Source organism: Poeciliopsis prolifica, unplaced genomic scaffold, assembly GCF_027474105.1.
Source record: "Poeciliopsis prolifica strain line A6 unplaced genomic scaffold, Auburn_PproV2 SCAFFOLD009, whole genome shotgun sequence".
NCBI classification, from domain to species: Eukaryota; Metazoa; Chordata; class Actinopteri; order Cyprinodontiformes; family Poeciliidae; genus Poeciliopsis; species Poeciliopsis prolifica.
Genome location: NW_026562384.1, coordinates 3,792,434 through 3,811,180, shown reverse-complemented (window position 1 = coordinate 3,811,180; position 18,747 = coordinate 3,792,434). Strand labels below are relative to the sequence as shown.

At 41.0% G+C, this 18,747-nt stretch overlaps 1 protein-coding gene across 1 annotated transcript in view; it reads left to right on the top strand.

The window, feature by feature from the left end:
- The window catches only part of tenm1 (teneurin transmembrane protein 1), a 250,841-nt gene that overhangs the window by 165,815 nt on the left and 66,279 nt on the right, over nucleotides 1-18,747 (top strand). Inside the window, exons 18-21 of the mRNA XM_055034529.1 lie at nucleotides 2,151-2,436; nucleotides 12,490-12,633; nucleotides 12,957-13,209; nucleotides 15,049-15,069. Of these exons, the coding sequence (XP_054890504.1) occupies nucleotides 2,151-2,436; nucleotides 12,490-12,633; nucleotides 12,957-13,209; nucleotides 15,049-15,069 (704 nt within the window). The remainder of the gene's footprint in view (nucleotides 1-2,150; nucleotides 2,437-12,489; nucleotides 12,634-12,956; nucleotides 13,210-15,048; nucleotides 15,070-18,747) is intronic.

Genomic DNA, 18,747 nt, shown 5'->3' with positions numbered 1-18,747 from the left:
TTAGTAAAAGTTTTACCAAAGCCAGAAGTTAAAGAAAGCATGTTGTGATGTTCAAGAGCAACCTGGCAGCCAGCCTGACAATAAACTGGAAGGTGCCACTCTCCACAGCGAGGCAAACTCTGGCCAAGGATGAAGTTAATGCTCCAGGATCTTCAAGCTCAAATTAATAATTAATCTTTTGGAAACACTCGGGGAAAAAGTTTAGCCTGGATGACTCGAAACTGAACCTTATGAATCAAAAGGGGCTGAAGACTGATTTTGGAGCAAATGAAAACAAACAACACCCGAGCTCTTTAGCCTCAAACCCAAGGACAATTATTGGAATATGCTTAATGAGCTCTACTGATTCTGATACATAGTAAACATTCTGAATTATTCTAGGACCTTGTTGACGGCTACAAAAAGTGTGGGGCATTTCTGAAACATCCAAGGGTATTCAGGACAATAGAGTCTGCATGTATTGTTCTGAATCCATTGGCAAGCTAAAATGTGAATACATGTAAACCAGAGCACGCAATCCATTCTGTTTTCAGACAATTAAAGTTGTGTGCTCCGTTATCAGTCCGCCCTGAAAATCTTCCTCCTTTGTCAGACTTGGAAAGATTCGCAATCTGACTCCGTACTCCCTCTCGCTCTCATTTGGATAAACAATTTTCAAACATTGCTCTTAAGAATTTCAATCACTTGCGTCACTTGCTTGATGAAAAATATTCTCTAAAGTCAATTGGATTCATCTTCCGAGTGAGCATTAATTTGCACTTCACTGTGCTTCATTTAACATTTTCCTGAGAGGCTTCAAAAACAAAAAAAACCTCCCAAAAATGTCATCCCTCATGATGGGAAGAAATAAGACAATCAAACATCCTTGTGAAACCTGCGCGCAACGTGACAATATATGTAGATCGGTAACAACAACTCCTGGATGCAATTTGCTGCAGCTCAGCAACAAGCAAGCCGAGTCCCAAAGGATTTTGCAAATTTAGCTCATTTCCTATTTACATCATGCAAAGAAGAAATGAACATAATGCAAATACGCACTTCCTCCATACACTTCCCAACCACAAAGGGAAATTAGGTGTCTGGAAGGCAGATGGAAAGGTCAGGCTTTTGACTTTCTATTTATTGTTTAACATGAATGGAATAAATAAACTGAACAAACGTAACCATATTTGCTCTCCTACCAAGGACCAAAAGTGACGCAATTCAATATGAGTTACTAAATATCTATATAAAGATAGATATTTAGCTGGATATAAATTCCATCTATATCTGGAATTTATGGCGTAGATATGGATGTGATAATTGGAGTAAATCTCCTATGAGGTATATTTAATGACATGTCACATGGTCAACAACAGGATGTTGCCACTGGCACAAACCATGAAGAAGAACACGTCAGGAAATAGCTGGAGGATAACTTATCATATGAACAAACTTATTCACGTGTGATTTTAATTGTGTTTCCGTTCTATTCCAAAAACCATAATTGCAACATTTTATTTTTTCCAACATGAGCGGAACATCAGTGACGTTTTTTGGCGCACTTTGAGTTGAAAAAGATTGATCTGGAATCCTTCATTTTATTTCCAACAAGAGCATGATTATCGTTTACTTTTTGTACTTGAAAATGTCAGATTTAATTCCATCAACACTCTGCCTGTGATTTGTTCTGGCAGACTTTGGAGCATTGGATGGGATTTGTAGAAAGAGATGATCAACAGAGAGAACATTTTATTCCGTCGATGAACAAAACCTCGGCACAAAAGAGGCAGGAAGCAGGAAAGGTCTGAAGAAAAGCAGGCCGTGTTCCAGCATGTTCCACCCAGGACCTAAATGAGAGACCAACTCGCTGAGAATGGTGTGAACAGAAAAACAGCATGATTTTAGGTCTTTAATTCGAACACTAGTAAATCTCCTGCAAGATAATGAACTAATATTAACCGGAAGGACTTTGAGGCAGAAAAACACGATCATAAAACTTTGAGCTCTTCCTGTACGTTCTGTCCTGCAGCTTCTTTCCCTTTCCTCAACTCGCCAATGGCTCTGCTTTCACCTGCTCGCTTTCCAAATGACAAAGTTTTGATGAAACGCCTCTCTCTTCCCTGCTGTATTTCTCACGCCGCCCACCCTCCGTCCTGCTCTCTCCCCAGGCGGTTCAGGAGGAGATCTCCGTCCCAGGGGCCTTTCTGAAGCTCAGCTACCTGAGCACCCGCGCCGCCGGCTACTCCTCGCTGCTGCGCATCCTCCTCACCCCGCCGTCCCCGTCCTCGCCCGTCTCCCCTCTGGGCGGTCTGTCCAAGGTGCATGTCCGCGCGTCCGTCCAAGGACGGCTGTATCAGCGGTGGTACCCTGCGGGGCCCGGTCTGGTTCACAAGCTGGTCTGGAACAAGACCGACGTCTACGGCCAGGAGGTCTGGGGGCTCACTTACGCAACCGGTAGGTGGAATACGGAATGAAGTGACACCTCTTCATGTGAGGAAATACATTATTAAAACAAAAAACATATGGGGCCTGTAGAGCTTTTCAGTTTGCTTTGTAAGTCTTCCACCTACTCATTTTTCTTTTCATTTCTGAAATAAAGCAAACAGCCGCTCAAAGAATGTTAATATTAGCAATATAAAGAGAATGTCTGGTTCTTGGACGTGGTGCGAACTGAGATATCTGCAGACTTTCTGTCAAAGTTTTGCTGTTGCTGTATTTGATGTTCCGTTACCTGCTTCAGCTATGCATAGCGCCTCATGACATGAAGCTTCAGTTGTCCTCTCACTTAAAGTGCTAAATTTATGAACTCCTTTCTGCTGTGACTGTAGTTCATCCAGCCTTTTATCAAAAACCTCCCGGGGCTCGTAAGACGACGCAGTTGTTAGATATTTTTTAGTATTATCATTTTGTTGTTACTTTATTTTATATTCAGTCTAAAGTATTATTATGATTTTAGTATAAACTGACCTGGAGGTTACGACTGTCTTCATGCGAGGTAGTAAAGCTTTATGGTTCTCAGACCTTAAAGTCTTCTCTGGTGTTTATCTACCTAGTCTTAGGTGACAGTTTGACCTAGAGCTGAACTGGGCTCAAATTGTAAATTAGATATCACACCTGGAACTGAGTTGTTGGTCTGTTTGTGTTAAATGTTTTACGACCTCTGTTGTTTCCTGACCTGCACCATGTGACTGTTTTTCTTTGACAATAAAGAGGGAGCTCACGTGAAAGCAGATCAGAACGCTCTATGAACAGCTTGGAGGAGCTGTTGATGGAGACTTCTCCTTCTGCAGAAGCTAGACCATATTTAATTCATATACGTTGTCTGTGGTTATTTTATTGTAGGTTCGAGGAAAATACCCAACAGCAGTGGTGGCTGAGCATCTTCAGATCCAGCCCATGAAAAGCCAAAGCTTTAAATAATCATGGTCATGCTACTTCCTTTTTTTTTTTTTTTTTATTGTGCTCGCCCCAGACCTTACAGTGCCACGTTTAGAGGGTGTGTGAGCCAAACAGGTGGTGTGGCTTTTTTAACTTGACATGTACATCGGTGAGCCATAGCGGTTTCTTATTAATGTCGCTTAAGGTGAAGCATTCAGATTTTTGACATGGCCCAAAATGAAGATGAGTGATTCGTTGGGTTAGGCTGCCGTTTTCCATTGCTCCTTCTTTCACATGTCCACTGGTGTTGCTTTCGATGAAGAACTGGGAGCGTTGTGGGACCCTACTCCAGTTTGCAAGCCTGCAGCCCCTTAAGCCAAAAAAACCAGAAACGGTCTTTGTATTCTGACACCATTCTGTCAGAACTAGTATTAGCTCTGTCTGCCAACTGAGCTACAGAAGCTTATCTGATGGAACGGACCAACGTTGCGTCCCCTTGTGCATTAATGACCCAAATGCCGGTCATAATTATACGTCTGATCAATGTTGCTTCTCTCATTGGTGTCCAAATTTAAATTCCTCATTGGTAAGAGAAAATTGACTCATACTTATCTTACCAATGAGGAAAATCATAAGCGAGGGAAAACAAAACATCTCCAGAGTTTAGTGTTTGAGAGATTTTTTTATTTTTATTTTTTACTTATCGCTGCTGTCAGAGAGAAACCCTGCATCTCCAAAAATAAGGCTTTGCAGGAACTAAAAGAAATGTAAATTTTGACAGTTTGGTCAAAGGCGCATGTTCTTTTTTATATCTCTTTTTTTTTTTTTTTTTTTTTTTTTTTTTTTTTACTGGAAATGTTTCCATAAAACCCCAGAGGTCAGAAAGGTGCAGAGCTGATTTTCACAAGAAAACGTAAATAAAAACCAGATATAAGCTGCCTGACATCTACAACATATAAGATCTCAATTGTGAATTTCTGTTTCTGAGAGTATTCTAAACTTATTAGATGCGCTCTGCTTGTAGCGCAGATCATATTTGCGCGTTTTCCTCATGTTTGATTCGATCATCAGTGTAGTTTTTGCATGCATGGGAAGAGGCACTTGAATCAAAAACAGCTTATAGTAGCTTAGCGACAGAAAGAAGATGAAATCCGAATAGTTCTCTTTTCTTTATGACCTTTAAGGACACCTTTTTTCCCCTCTTGCTGCTATAATTTCTTTCTTTTTTTGTCACTTGACAAATTCCAAATGGCTCTTGTGCACCGAGATGCAGCTCCAACACAACGTAGTGCTCCTCCCTTTCTGCTGTAAGTGGAGAAAACTCTGAATAACTTTGGGATTATTTATTGCAGGCCGTTCTTCTCGTTTTATCTGTAAACTTGCTACTTACTATTCATTAATGTGATCGGCACGAGGATTTTCCTTTTTCTCTTCACCCTCGCTAACCATTAGGGCCGCATTGGCCTTTTTTTTAAATCTTTTTTTTTGTATTATTTATTTGAGCGCCGTGGTTTGCATGTAAGCTTGATTGGACATCACTGTGTAAATGATTGACCATTCAGGAAGTAATCAACCAATTGCGAGCAAACAGTCTCCTGCTAACAAATGGAGAACTCTGCGTCGCATGACAACAAGACAATGATTGCGGCGTTCGGTTCGGTTCCTTTATTAGTGATTTTAAAAGCATTGAGTGTAATTCTTGAAGTATATTGAGCTGTGCAAAGAGGGGGAAGAAATAAGTTTAGACTCTGCACCGCTGCACCCTTCATCAGAGCCGGCGTTGTGCTCAGGAAGAGAAATGGAAAGATAGGGGGAGGCTTAAATTTATTTTGCGGAGTGACTGGCTGTTGCGATACTATCTGCAGTGGCAGAAGGATGCTAGTTTGGAATCATTTGAAGCCCATTTCTATTGGTGCATACGCCGAGCATAAATATGAGAACGGAGAGTTTTTAGCGATAGCAGCCGCTGCCTCTGTCCTTCCTCTGCGTCCTTTGCACAGCATGTAATCAGATGTCGCTTAAAAAAACATGCATTTTTGCTCTGTTGGGAAAATTACTTCTAAGAAAACATCCCAGGCAGAATCAGAGGCTTACTCACACGTTAGCTTCCACTTCAACCAACTATATGTCGATTGTTCTACACCAGTGTTTTCTCAAACTGTTTCAGGCTGACGGCCACTTACCTCATGTAACAAACACTCACTGACAACCCACAGTAACACATCTCAGTGGATACAACCTGAGATGGAAATATTACACTCCTCACTCACATATTGTCATGAAAAATTTTGAGTCATTCGCATGTTGTCAAAAGTGTAGTTTCTTCGCTTTCCAATTATGTCAAACACATGGAAATCAAAAAAAGACGTTTTTTTTTGTTGTATGCATTAATTACATTTATGCCTATTTCTAATTTAGAAGAACAATTAAAGAAAAATAGACTTGAGATGCTTCGGCAGAAACAAGTATCTTCTTTTGCACCATTAAATAAAAAGAATATAAAGCCAATTTATGTATCTATTGTATTCAGCTAATTTAATTTAATAATTTGTATTGAAATAAAAATAACAACAGCTGTTGAGGTGTGAGCAGAGAAAACATCATAAGCGAAGTCGTAAAAAAACAAAGTCCTCCCTAACCTGAGACTTGACTGTTCACTGCTTAGAGCCGTTCAAAGGAGTTTTCCTAACACTTTGCAATGAAGCCACACTCACTACTTTTCTGCCACATAAAATCGCAGTTCATTTGCCCCAAATAGTTGACTCTTGCATGCAAATCGAGAGGTAACACATCCGCTGTCTGTCTGAGGAGATTGCAACGCCGCAGCTGCAAGCCAGCACTTTCCCGAAGCATTGACATCAGGCTTAGCAGAGGCTTTGTCCAGTCGAGAGTCGGGTCTCTCTCTATAGAGATTGTATCTGTTCCATCTCAGGGCCTCCTCTCCCTCCTGATCCAACCCATCTTCCCCCTTATCTGCTCAGACAGCATTTCATCTGCTTCACCTTCTGTCCGATCTTTCACCTCCATTTTTTTTTTTTTTACTCACTCTGTTTTGCTAAACCACTTTAACCTCCCCTCCTTCCACCCTTTGTCCTCCTCTACATTCAGAGTCCTTTTCCTGTCCCGTCCTGAACTCTCTCTTTCTTCTCCCCTCTTTTGTCGTTTCCTCTCTGATCTTGCGTCACGCTTTTCCCCCCTGTCCTCTGTTGTTCTTCTCTGCGTCTTCAGCATCCTGCGCTCCGACTTCCCTGCGCTTTTGTCGGCGGCGGCAGCGACACAGACGTAGACACAAACACACGTACGCCGCCTGCTGCATGTGTATCTACACGGCTGTGCCTGCAGATTGCCAGAGAGAACAAGAGAGAAAGGAGATCATGCTCTGTTTGCTGGGGTGAACACATTGCCTGAGGCCTCGGCAGCGGAGAATGAAAGCTTTCACCTGTGAGATATTGAATGAGATATTATGGACTCCAGTGTGCAAAAAAGTATTGTTTGTTGGCAGTGTGCCTATGTGTGCTGGATGGTTTCTTGTAATATAGCTGCAGTAATATCAGGTTGTGAGGCTGTTTTTCTTTCTTTTGGGGGTGGAGGTGGAGATTTTTTTTTTTTTCCTCAAACACAGACTCTGTCCTTTGAGATTGGTTTGCCCGTTTTGTCCTGGAAAAGTTTTATTCCTTTTTCATTTTTTCAGTTTGATTGTAATTTTTTATTTAAAAAAAAAAAAAAAAGGACATAGTGTTCCCGGCTCCTTTCTCTTACAAGGTTCAATTCATTGAGTAATTTAGTAATGTGACCGAAAAGTTAGGGGTGGGCATTTTTCAGCCCTCGTTTATCATTTATGCTGAAAAAAAGTCTCTGATTACGATAAGAACTTTGATTAATTGCTGTCCCGATCAATTTCAATTAATGACGTTAAATGAAAAAAAGTAAATAGCGGTATCATCGGAAATGTTGTTTTAATACCATCTCTGCAGATTGTTCTCCAAGAGCATCAATAACATTTGAAAATATAATTAAATTTGGTTGCTAATTTCAGTTTACTGACATAAATCACACTTCTTCAAGCGAGTGGCATCCTGAAGAGAAACAGCGTTTGTGTTTGTGATGCTGTGAATGTTGTGCCATGCAGTCACCTAGAACACAAGTGAGATATATTTTGACCTCTTATCACAATTGTACCACAAAATATTGCTCTAAAATTCTACAACATACATCTATCTCCCACCCCTACGAAGTGTAATTAATTTCACTTTGATAGAGTTACATTTTGAAAGTCTTTTCAGGCAAGCAGCAGTTCTTCACATTTCTCAAGCCTCTATGTTCCCTTCCAATCCTTTAAAAACGAAGTTAAAATGCACCTTAGCTCAAAATATGAAGCAAATGGACTCACTAAATGACCCTTAAAGATAGTTCCTAGATGGAGAACTTTAGTTCAGCGGGATAAGGTTTCCTCTTTGTATCCTCTCTCTGAGTCCACCACGTTCCAAACGACCCATTATTCTCCCTCTCCCCCGATCACCTGATCGATTGTACACTCTGAGTGAAGACTTAAGTTGGCGTTGGGTGTCTGCAGAGACTTTCCTCTCGGTGTAAGAGAATCTCCCCGAGCTCGGTGCATAATCCAAGCGTATTCCAGCATGTGAACTTGTCTTTATGCTGACTCTGCCCTCTGTTTTTCCCTTGAGCTCTAATCATCTCGCATGCCCGCGGGTCTACAGTGAGGCCAGTTAAGAGAGATCAGTGCCAACGGTGATTGACAGCGACAACCGCTCCTCTGAGGCTCGAGGATCAGATATGCCAAGCCTTCTTGCCCCTGATGAATATCATTATTTTCATTTAGCCTGTCTGATATCAATCTTGACTGACTGTGCAGAGTGTAGCGGACACCCACTGTTTTATTTCTCTATACTGACATAATGACCTTAAAAATAAGACTTTGGTTATAGAGGAACCTTGGGTGGTGAGAGGGATTAGTTCCAGGATGACACTGTCCACCTCCTAAAAATAAAAAGAGTCTAAATGGTCACTTAATTGGTAGCTATCATTGAAAACTTGTGGTTCTCAAGTGGATTCTCTAACGTGCCAAATGGTTTAATCACACAAAACACGTCGGGTTGCTAAACCCGACCTCAGATTCTCTGTGAACTGTGATTTTATGCCAAGTGTAAAAAAAAAAAAAGTTTAAAAAAATGTATTTGCCTCAAGATAATTACAAGGCTTTTTATCTCGGCATAAACAAAGCACTAAATTACTATTTTATGTTTTGTTTTTTCGCCCTCCCACGGCACTGAGAAAATTTGCTCCGGTGCGTTCAGCTTTCCTGAAAGTTGCTGCACTATTTAACTTGTTTACCTTTCTTGACATCGTCATCTAATGAAGGCGCTGCGAGAGCACGTTTCACTAAAGCAGGGTAGATTTTTTTTCTTTTGAGAAATGCAAAATCAAACTAAAGGAAGCAATACAAACTGTGGATTCATGCATACTAAATGAGTAAGAGATGTCAAAGTGTTTAATTGTTAACTCACCCACTAATTATAGTGTTTATTACACTAATGATTAACTAGTCTATGAGGTTAGTCGGTTGTTTTTGTTTCCCAAACTTGTGCTTCTGTTGTAGTCCATACTGATGTTTGGTTCACTTAATGCTCTGAAAGATCCGCACACCCCTAATAAAATGCTGAATCTTTTGCTATAAATAGTGAGTCTAAATGTAAAAGTTTAAGATAAAAAGGTGCACAACTGCATTATAGGGGAAGTACTTTATAGAATTAGCTTTTTTTGCTTTACATTAAATTATAATGTTTTTTTTTCCTCGTCAAGAACATACTTGGAGTGTGGCCCTCATTCTTTCATGCATGTTTGAGAAACTCTTTAATCTACCAGGGCAACCATTCGGGTGTGCCTAAACGCTTGCTCTCACGTAGCGCCGCCTCCTTCCACAAAGCTCCTCCTTGGAGCTGCAGTCTCCACCTGAGCTGCTGCGTCATGGAGCTCCATGATGCTGCTGCTAGTTCCTTCAAACTAGCAGCAGCAGAAAGGAGCAACTACGTCTCAGCTCAATGCTCTTAACAATGGTGGTAAATCGCTTAATTGGGACACATTGTAATGAAGGTCGAGTGCCGCAAAGAGCAGGAGCTTCTTAAAGAGACAGAGGCCAATTTCACGGTGTTACGTTCAGATTTCAAGGCGTCCAGTTGTGCTTGATATTGTATTATAAAAACACATCATGTTTCTGTTTACTGAAGGCAACATAGTTTCTTGATTGTGCAATAAAATGGCACTAAGTGCCTGACAAATTCACAATACTGCTCCTTAAAAGCATTTTTGATTCAGTGTGGGAAAATGCTTCATCTTGTCTTAGCAATCTTCGCCATCTTTACCGCTAATCTCTTCCTATCTCATCAAATTCGCATCTACAATAACTCTGAAGAATTTTGAATGAATATTATTTATTACAACAACACTTAATTTCCCTTCGGGATTAATAAAGTATTTCTGAATTTGACATTTATCTATCAGATTGTGAGGATGTCCTCACAATCTGACTCCACACATCTGTTTTGTTGTTGAATTAGTTTTGGACTCTCTCAGTCATTCCAAATCCAGATTTTCCCTCATGAAGTCATCGTTGGGTTTGGTTGGATGAATACCCACACTCCATGTTCCCAAAAAAAAAGAACTAGCAGATCTATCACTACTGCTACAATGCATGGCATTATAGCCAAATGTTTCTACTTCTGTCTCATCCGTCTACAGGACTTTGTTCAAAACAGCTTTTATAAGAAGCTTCATTTTTTTTGTGAATGTTTTGAATCCATGATCTGGAATGTTGTCTCATTACAAGCCCTCGACATCCAGGAGACATTTCTCTAGCGTTGTGCAGCCAATGAAAAGTTACAGCTGAAACTTCAAACGCCGCTGCCGTCTCCGTAGTTACCAGGTGGAGAAGCCAAAAACGTCCTAACAAGTCGCAGGTATGCTGATTAGCGTCTCGGGGCAGGTGGCGCGTGAAGAGCAGAAGGCAAGACCAACTGAAACAGATCCAGAAATAAAACAAACGCAGCGGATGGGAAAATCCAATATGATTTTATCGAGCTGCAAAACAGAACACCAAAATACAAAGTAATGAAAAACACAGCCTGATATCAGAAAGTACAATCACCTGTCATGTTATTTTTGATTACAGACAAGAAATATGACAGGATTTAATTGAAAAACCCTGACATATCCCTCACACAGTATCTCTTTGAGGTTCATAGGGCAAAGAAATAACTATGATTTTACAGCTAATCGCACATTTAAGAATAAATTAAGTATTGTACCTCAATAAGAACTTTGTTTAAAGGCAAGAAAAAGCAATTCGGTTTCGTAAGAGCACTCTTATTATTCCGCTCCATTTCTTCTTTATGGTTATTAATTCTCAAAATAATAATTACATGCTATCAAAATGTTAAATCCGCTGAAGGTGTGAAGTGATCAAAACTTAAGAACGTTTTCCAAAATGTTACATGTGCAGGTTTTGACCTTCAAATAACAGAAGTGTTATGTTTGTTTTTCCACCCAGTTAAGTAGAAGCACATTGAAATTGTATTACAATACATTTAGCTTCATCTTTTTGCAACTATTAAAATGTGCTTCACCTTTCTAATGTTTAATCTTCTTTCATTTCTAAAGATGATCTCAAGACCGCACTGGTGTGAGCATTTCATATCTTTCTGCTAAGTAAAAAAATTATACCGTCTCTTCTGATTGGTTTGTTGTTACGGCGTACGTTTTTTAGCAGGTGTTCTTGTCTGAAAATATGCCAAAGCTTTAATCACAGTCTTGTTTTTGACTGTACCGTGTGTGATGTTGTGGATCAAAGAGCGACATAAATGTTTGTGTTTACATGTCTTGAGATCTCCAACAGTTTTGTCACCTGTTGGCTTTCAGCATATTTTAAGCCGCAAACTGCTGGTGCTGCACGGTTGCCCCTGCCAAGTGAAAAAATAAATAAATAAAAAAGAAGAAGAAAAAAAGAGCTGTTGACAGTTGTTCCTCACACAGGGAAACCGCACACAGCGTATCATTACATCTGAGAGGCCAGGCGGCTAATTCTAGGGCTTCCTTATGAAGACGGACCCCTGATTACGCCTACTCTTCTCGTTGATCTTTCCCAAAAACTTACACTGATGAGGTCTCGCTACAACGCCTTTCATCTAACTCAGTGCTCAATACAATTCAGCTCTCAGAGAGACACAGAAAGCATACAGAGTGTGGGTTTCAAGTGGTTCTGGAGTGCTTTGTTGAAAATGGGGAAATTAAGCTGTTGCCAGGACTCTATCTATCTATCTATCTATCTATCTATCTATCTATCTATCTATCTATCTATCTATCTATCTATCTATCTATCTATCTATCTATCTATCTATCTATCTATCTGTCTGTCTGTCTGTCTGTCTGTCTGTCTGTCTGTCTGTCTGTCTGTCTGTCTGTCTGTCTGTCTGTCTGTCTGTCTGTCTGTCTGTCTGTCTGTCTGTCTGTCTGTCTGTCTGTCTGTCTGTCTGTCTGTCTGTCTGTCTGAAGATAATGTATTTGATATTTTGAGAGAAACTTAACATTAAAAATCAATATGTTGAGCAAATTTGTCCTTTTCACCATCAAATTTCTTGTAGCTCACGCATTTACTGTTCAACTCTTTATAAAGCAACACAAGTATAAAATGTTGATATTAGCTAGTTAGTTAGTTGGACTTGGATACTTGCTGTTTACCAGGCATGTTCCCGTTAGCCTGTCCAACTAAGCTGTATTTTAAGAGTACATAATTATTGTATGGAGTTTGTTTTTTTTTCCCATACAATAATTATTCATGTTTCCAAACGTGTAACAGGGAAAAAAAATCTTTGGATTCTTGTCTTTGACCGGCTGACCAGCAGTGGCAGCAATGGGCGGAGGAGGCTTTTGAGTTTCTCACGCATCTCATTAAAAGGTCCTAAAAAGTCGGAAGAATAAGGCAGGAAATGTTTGCGCCTCTGAAACTTTAACCTTTTAAAAATGTCAGTGTACATGGATGCTTGTAGGAGGGCCTAGACGAAACGATTATTGCACAAAAGTGAAGCGCTCTCTTGTGTGTCTGCGTTTTCCTTCCAGTATCAGTGGGCTATGAGTATGAGTCGTGTCCCGGAGTCATCCACTGGGAAAGGAGGACAGCTCTGATGCATGGGTTTGAACTGGTGCCCTCTAATCTTGGAGGCTGGTCCTTGGACAAACACCATGCTCTCAACTTTCGCAGTGGTGGGTGAACTCTTCAGTTTGGCCTCATTTTTAATTGTGTTTTTTCTTTTATATGTTAGTTTTTTGATGGCAATCATTAATTCACAAGGCGTCAAAGTGCCACAATAAACGACTTCGTAAGAAATTAAAGAAATTAAATGAACATAACAACAATAGGAATGAGTCACAAAAAGTTGGATGTGGCTTTTCATAGTACTTGTTTTGTTAAACTTCAGCAAAAAACAAAAAAAACAAACTAGGATTGCATGGCCCTGAGGGAATGCACTGACTCAGGCAATGGTTCTGAGGGCTTTTAAAGATTTATTGTGTGTCTGTTTCCTCAGGAATCCTGCATAAAGGAAATGGAGAAAACATCTTCCTCTCCCAGCAGCCCCCGGTCATCAGCACCGTCATGGGGAACGGTTTCTATCGCAGCGTCCCCTGCGGCCCGAGCTGCAGCGGCGCGGCTCGGGACATGATGCTGTTCGCCCCCGTGGCGCTGGCCAGCGGCCCCGACGGCTCCCTCTACATCGGAGACTTCAACTTCATCCGGAGGGTGCATCCGGACGGATACACGAGGACCATCCTGGAACTCAAGTGAGAGCGGAGAAGTTGGGCATTTTCATGTGTGCGCATGAAAAAGTGTTTGGGTGTTTTTCTATGTTTATTAAAAGAAATTGAGCTCGGCTGATAAGGGGTTAGCTTTGCATTAGCTCTGGGCGTCGGCATCGGCACCACTGATCTGTTTGATCTCAGCTGAATGCTCTGAAGTTTGTCTTTTGAGCAAAAGGCAGAAAATGTGAGGTTCAGACATCACAGGCCTTAATCTACCTCTTTAGGATGTGAGAGCAGCTTTTCTGTGAAACAAAGACTCTTTTTTTTTCTGTGGATTATGATGATATCTCCTACTGTGCTGCAGGCACTACATTCCCCATTTCTGTATTTTCTCAAGCGTAAAATCTCAATGGGATTGCACAGTCATTTGTCCTGCAGAGTGCTCTTCTTATGTAACTTAACTCTCTCATTTGCTGTCATTATCGTACCTCTGACTAATATTTCTGGTTTCATGGAGACTCTATCTGATACCTCCCCGTCTCCTGGGAGGAAATGCCAAAAAGCTTCCTGTTTAACTTAATATTTAATGTGAAGGAATACAGCCATCTGAATCAAACCTAATTCCGCGATATGAGAAGACTGCAGTGTCTGAATATTTTCAGAATTTCTGTTTTACTGAACTTATTTAATCTCTTCTCTCCACTTTTAATATGTTCTGCATATTATGCAAAGACAACCTGAGCGAATTAACTTAGTAAGAGAAAAAAGCTAGTCTAACTATTTTTTTAAAATTATTTTTTAAACAACCTTTGGGGCAATTACTTCCATCAAGAGTTTATAATGACTTCAGAAGTGTGGAAGGGTTTGTGCTCAAAGTTTGGACTTTGACTAGGCTTCTCCAAAATATTGATTTTGTTACCCTCTCTTTATTTCTCCGTTCGGTGGCAGCTCTTCTGATTTGGTTGGGCTCTTCATCTTTCTACGTAACCCGAAGAGCACTTGAACTTTAAAGTCTCAACTTCATAGGATTTAAAGATATATTTGACATAACGCAACTTCAAATCAGTTCTTCTCTCATCGGTTCACAGAATATTCACCCAAAAGTCACAGAGATAATCAAGATGTCTTTTTGATAAATATCAGAAGCAGCTCTGTCTTCTTTGTGGTCAGCAGCGACTAACCTGCAATCTTTCCAGTGGTTTTCATTTATGCCGACTTTCATTCTTATTGCTGAAGCGTGAACTCTGACCTTGTCTGAGACATGTAAGACCTGCAGAGCTTCAGATCTAGTTCTGTGTCTTTGGCGACACGCTGTCACTACACTCTTGCTGTAATTTATTTTGGTAAGCCTCTTCGAGGCGGCCTCCCCACTGTTCCATTTTTTTCTCCGTTTGCGGATAATGGCTCTCACTGCAGCTCACCGGCTCCCCAAAGAAACGGCTTTTAAACCTTTTCCAAAGTGATGAATGTCAGCCGCTTTATTTCTTATTCGTTCTTCTATATCTATAAATCCCGTGAAGTTGAGACTTTAAAGTTCAACCGCACTTCGGGTTACGTAGCAAGATGAAGAGCCTAACCAAATCAGAACAGATAAATAAAGGGAGAGTAACAGAATCAAAGTGGAAAGTGTCGTAAGATGCCCTTGTGGAGCTCGGCTGACTGCTGTGCTGTTCGTGGCTGTTCTCTAATAATCGCACCAAGTTTAATTAGTGGTCTGATCTGTGATGCTTCATCATCAACCTGGACAAAGCGTTTTTTTGTTTTTTTCACTGTGTTTCGCTTCCTTTGCATTGCTGTCGTGACCTGTTCGTCTTTTCTTCGCGATGTAATAACGATGTTCTCTTTTCTTCTCCTCAAAACCTTTCCATGGCTTATCATCAGGAACCGGGACACCAGACACAGGTGAGGACCCCTCATTAGCTCCTTATCTCTAAACCTGTACAGTCATCTGCAAGCACACGTCCCATATCAAGAGAAAGAAAGAAAGAAAAACGGAAAGATGATGTAAAATGGCTCTTTGCACTTCAGACAGTTCTATTTGCTGAAAATTGCGTTGAGCTGACTTTCTCCCGGGCGAACAGAAGCCGACCATCACCTCCTCATGCACCGCTTCCTTTTGCGCTTGGATCTCTTAAATCCCTATTTAAAACTCCACCAGGCGATATTAAACTTGTAAACTGGAAATCAGCCAGAATGTCAAGGATTTCATTTTTAGGGGATTACTAAAAGTCTGTTTGGGGGTTGCGGGGCTTCGTTTGCTCCCTGAGCCGAAATAAAAGCACAAGTCTGGGAATGGCTTCACCATCATCCCCGGCCCCGAGCTTGATGCGTCGCGTTCGACAGAAGATTAAACAGATGTTGTCGGGGTTCTGCGTGTGTGTGTGTGGCTGTCCTCGGCTATCTTGGGTTATATTGAGCCAATCTTTGTGTGCGTATGTTTGTCAGTGTTGAGGAAGATGGTTTATCCGATTTCAAGTCGCAGAGTTCTAGTTTGAGGAGCTCTATTTCCAACGTGCTAACGTTACAAGCCACGTAAACATCACAATAGTTCATGGCTTTGTTTTTATTGGACGGTGTGTACATACGGCCACACACAGTGTGAAAATGTAAATATCACAATGTGGAGTATAATTTCAAACCATGAAATTATACTCAGCCATTGTTCCCCCAATTGGGGGTTCATCCACCTCAGCAGGGCAGCGCTGCACTTGCCAGAGTTTTAATTGGGAAGAATGTGAGGCCTTGCAAGAAAACAGAGGGAGAAATGAATTGTTTTGAGGGAAAGAAAAGGATTTAACCGCAAAAAAAAACACTTGGAAGCACAGTGCCTCGCAAAAAATATTCATATTAAACTTTAAAAGTATTTGTTATTACATAATTACGGTATAATTTATTCAATGAGCCCAGCCCAGCACAGAATAAAACATACAGCGGATTTGTATTTGGTCGCCTCCTGGTTAACTAAGGAAATTGTACTGTAATTATTACTATTATTATTATTGTTATTATTATTATTATTATTATTTAAGGTTTTTCTACCTGCAAAATAAACTCAGACTGGAAGGAAATACAGATTCTTCCAAAAGAGCTTGATTTGTGTGGCTAGAAGCTATCGCGGCTAGGAAACCTGCTCTGAAAACAACTGGTACAACTAGGTTTTATTATTAACGTGGTTGATTACAAACTCCCACCCAACTCTTTCCACTTTAATATACAAATGTGCTACTGCCTGTTGGTCTGCCGCAAATAAAAATAAATCCCAATGAGACGCACCGAAGTCAGTTGTAACCAGACAAAATGTGGTTTTACCTGCTAAGCGCGTGAACGTCTTTGAAACTCTCAGAGCAGAGCTGTTTATAAATCACATTGAGAGAGGAAGAAAAGAAAAACCCAGCAGGTAAAACAGTTTAATCGAGACAAAGTGGGCAAAACGATGTCTTATCTACAACGATTAGACGAATCAAGGAGTCAATATCTGCTGCAAACAAACCGTCTAGTCATAAGGGACCGCATAACGTGCTTCGAACAGCTAAAAAGTGTTAATGGATGTATCACTGAAACTGAGTATTTAGAAGAACGGTTTTATTATTGCTTTGAACGTCTGACGTCGGCCGTCTCACGTTGACTTTTAAATTCGCATGAAGCGAACCGGCCTGAGCTGGTTGAATGCTGTTGTGAAATGCAGCAAATTGAAAAACACTCATACAACTGGAGATCTGTTATATGTTGGGGGTAGAAGATCTGGAATCCTGGGTTTCATTTGCATGAACTGGATTCTTCTTAGGGCGCACTTTGGAGACTCTTTCTTCTGCCCCCTGGAGGTTTTCGTTTTTAGTTCCTGCCTCTTTCTTCCTCTCCACGGCTGCCTTTTTTTTTTCTTTTTTTTTTCTCTATTTTTTTTTTTTTTTTTTTTACTGTTAGCAGTATGTTAGCGTTTCTTCTTTATTCTCTTCCATTGTTCTACCAAAGTCAGATGCATTAATAATTCATTCCTATTCAACTTTCAAAGCTTTTCACCATGCATTCTTCCCAGCAAAGTGCCTATCAGCTTAAAAAAAAAAGGGGGAGCAGCTTTAAAACAAGGTGCTTTCTAAAGGGAAACTATAGGAAGCACTTCCTCTCGGAAACCGTCGTCTATTTTGTCTCTTTTTGAATCTGATCAAGGAGGCGCAAGGGGGGAGGCTGATTAACTTTGCCATCCGAGTTCCCAAACGGTTGATTCAGAGAGATGGGAAGAAAGATGGGAAGAAGAAAGATCGTTGTTTTGTCATCGGATGTGGAAGGAGCCAGGAAGGGCTGGAAGAGGGGGAGCGCCTGTGATGTGGCTGCTGTTGTCGCCCGTTTTCCCTGCTCAGGATGCGTGCGCAGGGATCGAAGCGGAGGAAAAATGCCAGAGGAATGATTTGCAGTCTGTAATATGCACGATGCAAATTCCTTCTGTGGTAGCTGCAGCAGGCCCCGAGAAAATATCCCGAGCAGTGCTGAGCTGTGGCACTTTCTGAAAGCCGGCGAGAAACTCTCAGAGGATCCAGCTTAAATTATGGATGTGCAGTTCAGGGCTGAACTCTGTAAACAGTTATGCACTTAATGGACTCGATGACTGACAGCCCCCCTGTCTGTGTTGTTTTCTTTTTTTTTTTATTTATTTATTTTTTTTTTAAGGTTTGCTGAAAGGTGGAGACCATTATCAAACGGATGTGTTTTATTTTCTCCTTCTCGTTTTTAATAGTAAAGGTTTGCGGCGTTTACCTGCGATCACAATCGCAGGAACATTTTCGGAGCCTATTAGCTGCAGCACGAAGGTTTGAAAAAAACATTGAAGATGCAAAAGCATGGCAACATAATTTGTTTCCTGATATTTCAAGTTGCCATTGAAAGGTGTTTTTTTTTTTTTTTTTTCATTTGAATAGCTGCAGGAAAAAGTCAAAGGAAAAAAAACACACACTTTATCAGGATGTCTTCAGGTTTAATTAGCTGGAAGCCTGTGACCAGACCCCAGCTGACATTGGATTTCAGAGCACAATTTATCGCTTTCAAACCCCCCCCCCCCCCCACCCCCTGTTGGCTGTGTTTAAAGTGCAAAACTTAAATTCCCCTTTTTCATTTTTTTCCCTGGGAATCTGTGTGTTCGGGTCTCAATAGTCGAACACAATAGCCTCGCGATATCAAAGGTTTTGTAATTAACGAACCGCCACTGTGGTTCATCAGTAAGTCAAGTGGCTGAACTGTGACATCGTTGGCACGCTGCAGCTCGCGGTCGCTTTGAGGCCCGCAGTGACGGCTCACGAAATGCTAACATAAGCGCGCCTCGCATCTGAGGCCTCAGCTCAATAAGTGATCGCTTCCACCCTTTGTAAGGCAACGCGCCCACATTCCTCGTTCAGCTTGGGCCGGGTTTGGCTGCATTATCTGTCTGGGTTCCACATGTGGACCCTGCACCACCACCCCAACACCCACTCTTTGATATTGCTCTGCCTTCCTTTTACTGTCACTGCTTTGTTTTGTTGTTTTACGGGAAATACGCCCACCACCCCCTGAAAAATGATGGGAATAGCAGCTAAAGCCATCAAATGAAATATA